General features: G+C 37.5%; 1 protein-coding gene across 1 annotated transcript; it reads right to left on the bottom strand.

Annotated features, from left to right (window-relative positions):
- Positions 1-9,000: 9,000 nt before the first annotated feature.
- On the bottom strand, positions 9,001-10,217 carry LOC132179853 (lignin-forming anionic peroxidase-like). The gene is made up of 3 exons (XM_088515185.1): positions 9,960-10,217; positions 9,517-9,874; positions 9,001-9,389 (listed from the first exon to the last, which is right to left on the bottom strand). Exons 1-3 carry the CDS (start codon positions 10,215-10,217, stop codon positions 9,001-9,003), a joined length of 1,005 nt encoding a protein of 334 aa, XP_088371311.1.
- Between the last annotated feature and the right edge of the window lie 290 nt (positions 10,218-10,507).

The following is a 10,507-nucleotide window of genomic DNA, read 5'->3' as shown; positions in this document are numbered from 1 at the left end:
ATTAGTTATTTAATTATTTGAGTGATTAGATAAATTAACTCGAATCTTAAACAATCGAATCTTGAGTTTATATGTTTATCTTATAGTAAGTATATACTATATACACATAAACCCACTCATGTACACACATACACAAGTATTTATATCAAGACTCATAATTACGATAATTCAACCTATATCTAGAATTCATTTTTATACTTTTAAATACTTAACATATTCTCATTAACACGTTAAAATTGATATTATTAAAATAATTAATATGAAGTTATGCGAGCTTATAGAAGCCACACTAAGCCCGAGCTTATTCATGAACAACTCTATTTATTTACAGCCCTATAAGTAATTTTAAGGAGCTTTAATTGCAACTTGACTAATTATTTTGGAGTAAGAGCGCAAATCTTGCTAGTGCTTTACCTAAGTCATTTCATAGGGCATTAGAGCAACCTAATAACACCAAGTGGCCATGCCAAAGACGTCAAGGATTTGAGTAGAGGAAATTGTGACGCCCTAAAAAATTAGTCCCAAATTGAGAAGATGAGTTGCCAATTACTTTGACTGGAAAGATTATATCTAAATTAAGGTGCTCATGGGTTCTCAGTCCAATATTAATTCCTTACTATATATGTGAGATTGAGCTTTATCAGCAGTTGTGAGGAGCTCTGCATTTTGTTGCTCTCCCTTGGGAATATTTAGCTGGCAAGCAATATCGTATAGTGGAGGTTTAGGTCAATGACATATTAGTGAAGAACATTAAGGTTGAACAACACCTATCCAACCTCGATTAGACACACACACACACACACACACACACACACACACACACACAGATATATATTGAAAATTCTATATATGACTCCAAAAGACACCTATTCAAATGTCTAGGTGTTTTACAAATATTAACCGGAATAAGATCTAACATAACAGTTAATATTCAACCAAATACAGATATGTAATGAAATTCAAGAACACAGATATTTGGTTACGAAGATGAAACCATTTAGAGAACTCTCTAAATGTAAAACCTCTCCGGGGCAGCCAAACCTAGAAAATCAATCCACTATAAGAAGAATAAGGAATACAAGAAGAATTACAAAACCTTTGCAATTGACTCTTCCTTGCACACGACAAGCAACCCACTTGACTTCTACCGCAGTAGCCCTTTCCAGAACATCTGGCACAATTCTTCTATAAGATTTCCTTTCACCAGAACTCCGATTGGCTTCACGTATTTAATCTTTACTCCCATAAACTAGAACAATATCTCTCTCTAAGCTCTCTGTTTTAGCTCTCAAAATACGTACCTATGTTAGGCAAAATAGATTGTTTAAATAGAACATAAAACATAAATTTAGCAGCCATGTCCAGACAGGGATAAGTGGGTGTCCGGGCATGGCTAGGGTTACATATGCGTAACCACGTGGTGTCCGGACAGCCAAGTCATGTGTCCGGACAGGCCATGCAAAATGGGCTTGCTGGAAATTGGGTCCGGACCCAGCTTCTGGCGGTCGGGACATGCCCCTCAAAAGCAGCTTGCTGGAAATTGGGTCAGAACTCAGCTTCTGACGGTCCGGACATGCCCCTCAAAAATAGCTTGCTGGATATAGTGTCCGGACCCGGCTTCTGACGGTCCAGACAGGCCCTTCACATTTGACTTACTGGAAATTGTGTCCGGACCCGGCTTCTGAAGGTCCGGACAGGCCCTTCAAAGTGTGTTTGCTGGATATTGGGTCCGGACCTGGCTTCTGGTGGTCTGAACAGGGCCTTCTAGAATCCGGCTTTCTGGAAATGCTGAGGTGCTCATTTTCAACAAATTACATGAGAAACTGACCACCGAACAAGAAAAAAAAAATCACAAAAATAACTGAACCAAAGAAAAAACAAAAAGCAAACAAAATGCCCTAGAACAGCGACGAAAAAATATCGATATGCTTAATTTCTAGGCATGTTCTATGTATACAATCATGAAAGATCGCATACACCAATAGCATTCTTGAGATGCTCAAACCTAGATCCATCTAGAGGTTTAGTAAACAGGTCAGCTAATTGATGTTCAGTAGGCATAAATTCAAGAGATACCACCTGGGTCTCCACCGAGTCACGGATGAAATGATGACGAATGTCAATGTGTTTCATGCGTGAATGTTGGACCGGATTCTTCGAGATGTTTATGGCACTAGTATTGTCACAGTAGACAATCATCTTCCCTTGAGCAAATCCATAGTCCGCAAGAAGTTGCTTCATCCAGATTAGCTGTGTGCAATAGCTCATAGCAGCTATATATTATGCCTCAGCATTAGAAAGAGAGATGGAGTTTTGCTTCTTACTCATCCAGGCGACCAAGTTTGTACCCACATAAAAACATCTGCCAAATGTACTCTTTCGATCATCCGCATTACCGGCCCAGTCAGCATCAGAATATGCTGCAAGCTCAAGATTTGTGTTGGTAGAAAAATAAATCCCAAAATTGATGGTGCCATTTACATACCTGAGGATCCATTTAACTGTTGTCAGATAAGATTCCTTTGGATTAGCTTGAAATCGAGCATATACACTCACATTGAATGATATATCTGGTCGACTAGGTGGAAGGTAGAGTAGACAGCCTATCATGCTTCTGTACAAAGTTTGGTCAACGGATTTTTCAGCCACATCTGCACTTTGCTTAACACTCGTACTCATGGGTGTGCAAGCATGACTTTTTCCATCTAAACCGAATCTTTTCACAAGATCTTTGGCATACTTTGGTTGAGACATAAAGATACCTTTGTTGGATTGTTGGACTTGAAAACCTAGAAAGTAAGTCAATTCACCAATCATACTCATTTCGAACTGTTGTTTCATTTCCTTAGAGAATTGATGAGCATGTGAGTCGACCATATAGCCAAAAATAATGTCATCTACATAAATCTGGACAATGAGTAGTTGGCTGCCTTTCCTACGGATGAACAAGGTACAGTCAGCTTGTCCTCGGATGAACCCATGTTCAAGAAGATATGTAGTCAGACGTTCATACCATGCTCTCGGAGCTTGTTTCAATCCATAAAGTGCCTTTTTCAGCTTGTAAACATGTTCCGGATATGTTGGATCCTGAAACCCTTTTGGCTGAGCTACATACACTTCTTCTTGAAGAATGCCATTAAGAAAAGCACTCTTGACGTCCATCTGATACAATTTGATCTGGAGATGACATGAGATGCTCAACAAAATTCTGATGGATTCCAATCTGGCTACCGGTCCAAACGTCTCATCAAAGTCCACTCCTTCAACTTGAGTGTATCCTTGAACAACCAATCGAGCCTTGTTTCTTACCACTATACCATGCCCATCGAATTTATTCTTGAATATCCATTTAGTGCCGATGATATTTTGATCTTTTGGTCTTGGAACCAAATTTCATACATCATTCCGAACAAACTGATTGAGTTCATCATGCATAGCAGCAACCCAACTCTCATCCTCTAATGCCTCATTAACTTTCTTTGGCTCAATCTGAGAAAGATAACAAGAATAAGAGACTTGATTAACCACCTTGTTTCGCAGTCGTAAACCTTCATTAACATTTTCCAGCAAATTTTCTCTAGGGTGATTAAGTTTAACTCTGGAGGATGGTACATGAGAAACCGTGCTTGGAACTGGTGAATGAGTCATGTCTTCTGCAGCTGAAGATACTGACGTACGGACTGCTGAAACATTTGGACTAGGAGGTTCATGAGTCTTATCAGAAATATCAACTTGCTCCCCCTCAACATGAGGTTCTTCTTCCGCAAGGTGAGTCTTGGTAGTTTCATCGTCGATGACAACATTGACTGATTCCATTACTGACTTGGTCCTTGTGTTATACACTCGACTAGCTCGACTTGTAGTGGAATACCCAAGAAAAATTCCTACGTCACTCTTTGCATCAAACTTCCCCAAGTTCTCCCTGTCATGAAGAATGTAGCACGTACTTCCGAACACCCAAAAATATTTGACAGTGGGCTTCTTGCCTCGCCATAGCTCATACAGTGTCTTGGTAGTTGTTGGTCTAAGAAATACTTGATTTACAATATGACATGCTGTATGGACTGCTTCTCCCCAGAAATGTTGTGCCAAATTCTTAGCATATATCATGACTCTAGCCATTTCCTGAATGACTCTATTTTTCCATTCGACTACCCCATTTTGTTGAGGAGTTATGGGAGATGAGAATTCTTGTTTGATACCTTGTTGAGCACAAAAATCTTCAAAATTTGAATTCTCGAATTCTCTGCCATGATCACTACGGATTCGTTTGATGAGATAGTCTTGTTCATTTTGTATCTTATTGAACAAGATCTGAGCTTGTTCAAATGCCTCAGATTTTTCTTTTAACAAAATGATCCATGTATATCGAGAGAAGTCATCTACGACCACCATAATGTATTTCTTGCCTCCCATACTAGTTGTCCGTGTAGGCCCCATGAGATCCATGTGAAGAAGCTCTAAGTTTCTAGAGGTAAAAATACCTGACATGGTCCCAATTGACATGGTCCACACTTTCCTTTATCAACCTGATGAATCTTGGGGTAAATCAGCTATGGCTTCTGTCTTTGAGACTTTGACCAGATCATGAAAATTTAGATGCCCCAGCCATTGATGCCACAATTCTCCAGTGTCTAGGGTTGCCTTGTTGCATTTTATCTGAGAACTTGAGGAGAGACAATAGCAGTTGTCAACAGTGCGCTCTCCTCCCATCAACCATTTTCCTTGAGAATCAAAGATGCTGCATTCTTTCTTAGAAAACTGAACCAGTAGATCATAATCACAAAACTGACTAATGCTCAAGAAATTTGCCTTGAGTCCTTCAACATACAACACCTCTTGTGGAGTAGGAGCACCTGAAATTTTCACAATTCCTTGACCGATCACCTTCGATTTGCTGCAATCTCCATAAGTGATGCTTCTACCTCCTTTGCCTTCTTTAAGTTCTTTGAATAGAGTCTTATCACCTGTCATATGTTTGGAACAACCACTATCCAGAAACCACAAACATGAGTTAAGCACACTTAAGGCAGTATGAGCAACTAAGCATAGATGATCTTTCTTTTTAACCTAAACCTGTTCCTTTTGAGGAGGTGTTTCATGATTGTCAATCAAATTAGACATACCTTTTACATCAACAGAATTTGACAAAGCTGCTAACCTCTCACTAATGAGTTTCACTTGAGCAGTTAAAACCTTTAGTTGATTCACAATTCCAGGTTCATCTAGTCTAGGGATATTCTGCTGAGACCATGGTTGTTTAGCCCTAATTTGAAAACAATTTGGTCAAGTATGACCGTTGACATCACAGTGATAACACGTAGGGGTAAACTTAGAATTGAAGTTAGTCCTTATCGGAACCTTGAATTTTAACTTATTCTTCTTGGTCACATCTTCTGAGCTTTCTTTAGGTAAACACAAGTTCTCAATTACCACATCTTTCATTTTAGGTTTCACAAACATAATCTTAGAAGTGGTAGCAACATTTGTAGAAGATGAATCCACATGTTTATTAAAACCCAATCCAATCCTATCATATGAATGTTTCTGATTTCCTAACATTTGATTCAATTTATCACTAGAAATTTTTTTTAAATGATCATTTGAATCATTCAAATCCTTTTCCAGAGATTTAACTTTAGGAATCAGGACGAGGTTTTCAGAAGTCAAGGTGTTTCGAATAGCTAGACATTCATCCAATGCCACCAGACGTTTGCAAGTCCGGTGACCCAACTCACTCTTGCGACCCAGCTCACTCCCACGACCCAGCTCACTCCCACGAGGTACTGCCCTGCATCTCCTCCTTCAAACATCAAAAAAAAATATATATCTCTCGGTTTGCCTCACTCTCCCACTTCATTGAAGTGAAGGGGAGAAGGTGAGAACTAAAAGGGAAAAAAAAAAAAAAATGGGGAAGAAACCCATTCTTCTTCTTCGAAAAAAAAAAAAAAATGAAGGAAAGAATAAATAATAAGAAGAGGGAAAAAGTTGAATTAAGAGAGATCTCTAGCTCTAAATAATTTTCTCACACTCATTTTTTTAGTGACGTGCCAACATTTGACACATCAAGAAATTCTTGACGTGTCACCTATAGACACGCCAAAAAATTCTTGACGTATCAAATGTAACACGTCAATAATTTTGTTTCCTACTTTTTTTAAAAAAACACATCATTAATATTATTAATCAATTAATTGTTGACGTGTGAAATAGTGACACGTCAAGAAAATATATTGAAAATAATAAGAGAAAAAATTATATGATCACTTATTTCTTTAAAAATACTATATAGACTAAGAGAATACATATATGTATTAATATTCTAGATTGTTAACACTAAAAAACACTTTAATTTTTTAGTTTATAATACTCCTACAATATTGAAAATGTGATATAACCATAATAATTTTTTCAAAATCAATTAAAAGAGTACAAACCACAAGAAAATATGTACATATTTATCATTGTCTATAAACATTTAATAGCTAATGCGTAAGAGTGTTAAGAGACTCTTATGCATTAACTAGTTTTATAAAATTTTAATGGGTTTGAATATATCTCTTAATATATGACGACATTTAAAGCCCCCTAAAAATTCAATTTAATTTATATACAATAAGTTATTTAATTCTAATCAAAATAATCATTATGTATAGTGAGAAAAAAAAAAACCATAAACTACAATGATATAATTATACACAAATATAGGTATGCAAATTAAATTTTGTTACCTACTATTTTTTTTAAACACATAATTAATATTATTAATTAATTAATTCTTGACGTGTGAAATAGTGGCACGTCAATATATAATTATTGACGTGTGAAAATGACACGTCAATAAATAGTGACGTGTTATTTTTGACATGTCAAGAATTATTGACGTGGCAAATTCAACACGTCAATAAAGTTTTTCTTGACGTGGCAGTAATTACCACGTCAGTAATATTTAGTAACGTGGCCAAAAGTGTAATGCAAGGTGAAAATTCGGGATGTTATAAGGGACGCCTAACAAGGACCTTGTGTGACACCTAACAGAATAAAATGCTAGAAGAAAATTAATGAATTTTAAATATCGGACCGATCAAGTGACACCCAATTTTTATCTTCTAATTTGTATGTATTCCAAAGTTAATTCAATCAAAATTTTGAACCTAAGGTACGTACTAAGATTTTAGTGGAGACATAGAGGTAAAACATTAATTGACAAGGCCTATGCTTTCGGCAATTTTTTTTTTTAAAAAAATCTTTGCTGACCATTTTGGTAAATTCTTGAGTGACACGTATTGAGATTCTAAATCAAAGCTACGGAATCACAAAATAAACGTTAAAAGCACCTAAAAATAAAACAAGGTATATATAAGAATTGAAAACGAGAGATGCTAACATCTAATAAGACCAAAAATAAGAACAAAGCACAGGATTAACAGATAAATGCCGTTCACCTGAAAAGAAACAAGCAACATCGATAAAATCAAGAAAAAGAGGGCATATATATATATATATATATATAAACGCATGAATATATCATAAGTAAGCTAAGAATCATAGAGAAAGAAAAGTAAATCAAAGCATGGTGGCTAAAAACTGCTTCTCTCTTTGCCTACTTGTGCTGGTGATCATCATGACTTATGCCAATGTCATCAACTGTGCTGGAGATTTGAAGAGTGAGAAGCTGTACGCAGCCAGTGCTCCACATGTGACACAACCAAATGCCCTGTCACTGAAGATTATCCCCACATGACAGCATTTGACGACACTCTTATCGCAGGTGCTTTGCAATCTGACCTTGTGGATTTGAATGATAGAGGTGTTTACTCTGTTCCGAATGTTGAAGGTGGCGAGTCAACGTCGCTCAATGCTTATTTTGGCTGGAAATCTGCTTCGGGTTCAGCTTCTGGGCCTCTGGCTATCATAGGTACCTGCGATATTAATCCTTTGCAAGTTCTTTTTGTATTTTTGAACATATATATATCTTACCCTCTTGGGATAATCTCAAAAAAGGACAAATCAATTATAGGTTGAGATAAATGAAGCTGGAGATATATATCTCATTGCCTTCATCACTTGACAATGTGAAGTTATGTATATATATGTACTACAGGTTTAGCAATTACATGGATAAATGCTCAGGGGGTGAAAGCTATCTCTCTGTGGACAAGCATGGCAAGGTGAGCCTTCGGTTGTTGAGCTCATTGGAAAGCTTAACCGAGGCTGACTGGAAATCCATTAATGCACCGCAGAAGTTCAACCACCGCGAGTTTCGATTCTGGCAGTCTAGTAGTACAGGAAATTGCTTGACGGTTTTTGGAGGGGATGCTAGAATAAGAGGCGTGGGTGTAGCTGAGTGCAAGTTTGATGGCTCCAACCCTTACCAGCTATTTGCATTCTGCTTCCACTATCAAAAAGCATTTTGTTGTTGTGGACTTCATAACGAGTAATTTCTTGAGCAGTTCCAATTATGCTGAGGCCATTTATATTATAATGCATTTGAAGTTATAAACTTATAATGATAGAAGAAAGAGATTATCTTATTCCAATGACTAAATCGATGTGTGTTACTCTAAATGATAGTTCATGCTTGGATCTATAAATTTAATCCTACAGCTCAACTCCACTCGCATGCACAAGCTGCTCTATCTCAAAGTGCAAATCATGACTTATATACAAGGCTTATATAATCCTTGGGAAAATTGAGGTTTAATGTTCAAGTAGGTTCATAAACGGACCACCTCATGAGGTGGTCGCGGAGTCGGAGTAAGACACGTTCGAACGACAACTAGGAATTCTCTCTGATGAAGACGTAACTTGTTTGTGTTTAAAGGTAGGCGAGAATTAATATAATACAATGAATCTCATTACAGTTAACAATATGTAAAAATTTCAATTTTACACTTGCGATAATTCCAAAAAAAAAAAAAAAAACTTATGAACCAAAAATTGACATATTGGGGGAACGGAACAAGTGACTCGTGAGTATTTGGAAAAGAGCAGTTTTAACTAGTTAACAGCACTGCAAATCCTTCTTATCTGCCCAGCTGAACCAGTGAGAAGATCAATTTCACTCATTTTAATCATGGCGGATGCAAAATCAGACTTGAAAGTGGTAGGGCTTCTACTATATTTGGAAACAACGCTGTCTGTCGACCCTCCACTAAAGAGGATTTGATCTGAGGCAAGGAGACCCTTCTTTTGAATTAAATTCTTGAAGTAGTTATTGTCAAAAGAATTTGGAGTCACCAAGTCAAGTGCTGCCAAGTTTTGATCACCGCCCGTAGCTGGACAACGGCGCTGGCGAGTGCTAGCAAATCCAGCATCAATATCACTCCCATTGTTGTATATCCGGTCTTTAAATGTGATGCATCGAGCTTGCCCTAAAGTGTGGGCACCTGCATTCATTTGGACATTAATTTTGTTAGAATATTGTTTAAATTTATTATAGTAATCAATATTATTTGATATCAAAGCTGAAGTCATGAGTTCAAATTAAAATATTCTACTTGTTGATGGGCTAACCTGATAAAGCGACCATATCCTCTGCAGTAAGGCCTTTGCGAGCAAAGTTAGAAAGAAGTGTCTGAAGGTCATCAGTGGCACGTGGAAGTTCTGTCTGAGCTAGAGCTAAGCTTGCGGTTGTGGAATCTCTTCTTCCGAGCTTCACAGACCAAGATGGGCCACCCACAGCAACAGATGCATCACGTGCAGCCACCGCAAGAATATCTGCGCAGGAAACAACTCCAGGGCATGTCTTCTCAACCTCAGCTTTGGCACTGTCTATCACTTCAAAACCTCTTACAGAATCCTTATTCTGCAATGCGTTTATTTCGCTTGTAATAGAGGGTGCATCCTTGAGTAGGATTGATGCATCACAACCCTGAACATTAAATGCATGCCATATATATTAATTCATTGGGTCGGCAAATTTATATATTTATATACACATAAAGACAAATGGGTACCTGAACAAAACAATCATGGAAATGGAGACGAACAAGAGACGCCGCCATCCGACGTTCGCGTGAAACTGCTGTTCGGATAGCACTCCGAATGGTGCTGAGTGCATTCGGACACGAGTGGTCGTAAAACTGAGAAGAAAGATGCGCATTGCAGGTTGAGGTAGAGCTGCTGAGAAACAGCAAGATAAGCAACAAAACAGCTGCATTCTTGTTTGAATTTCTCATCCAACTCATCACCTTGTTAACCATTGCAGCCGCCATTAATTGATGGATCGATCTTAGTTTGTTTGTTTCAGGCAAAAGAAGATGAGAAAGAAGATGATAATGGAGAAAGCTGAATGGTATCCCATCAATTTATAGTTGCACTACTTTGTCTGGGTCACCTCTCTATTAATTCATGAACGCGTTGCCTCCCACTCGCACGCTCCACTATGACAATTTCTTCTTCGATATACTTTGAACATTCTTTCCTTTTACGTACAATATATAATAATAAAATATGAATTCAAGTCAAAGATAAAATTATTTACTTATATATATATATAATTCTC

The sequence above is a fragment of the Corylus avellana genome, chromosome 4 (genome assembly GCF_965113065.1).
Source record: "Corylus avellana chromosome 4, dhCorAvel1.hap1.2, whole genome shotgun sequence".
Classification (NCBI taxonomy): Eukaryota; Viridiplantae; Streptophyta; class Magnoliopsida; order Fagales; family Betulaceae; genus Corylus; species Corylus avellana.
The sequence above is the reverse complement of the archived record's forward strand: the minus strand, read 5'-3'. Positions and strand labels throughout refer to the sequence as shown.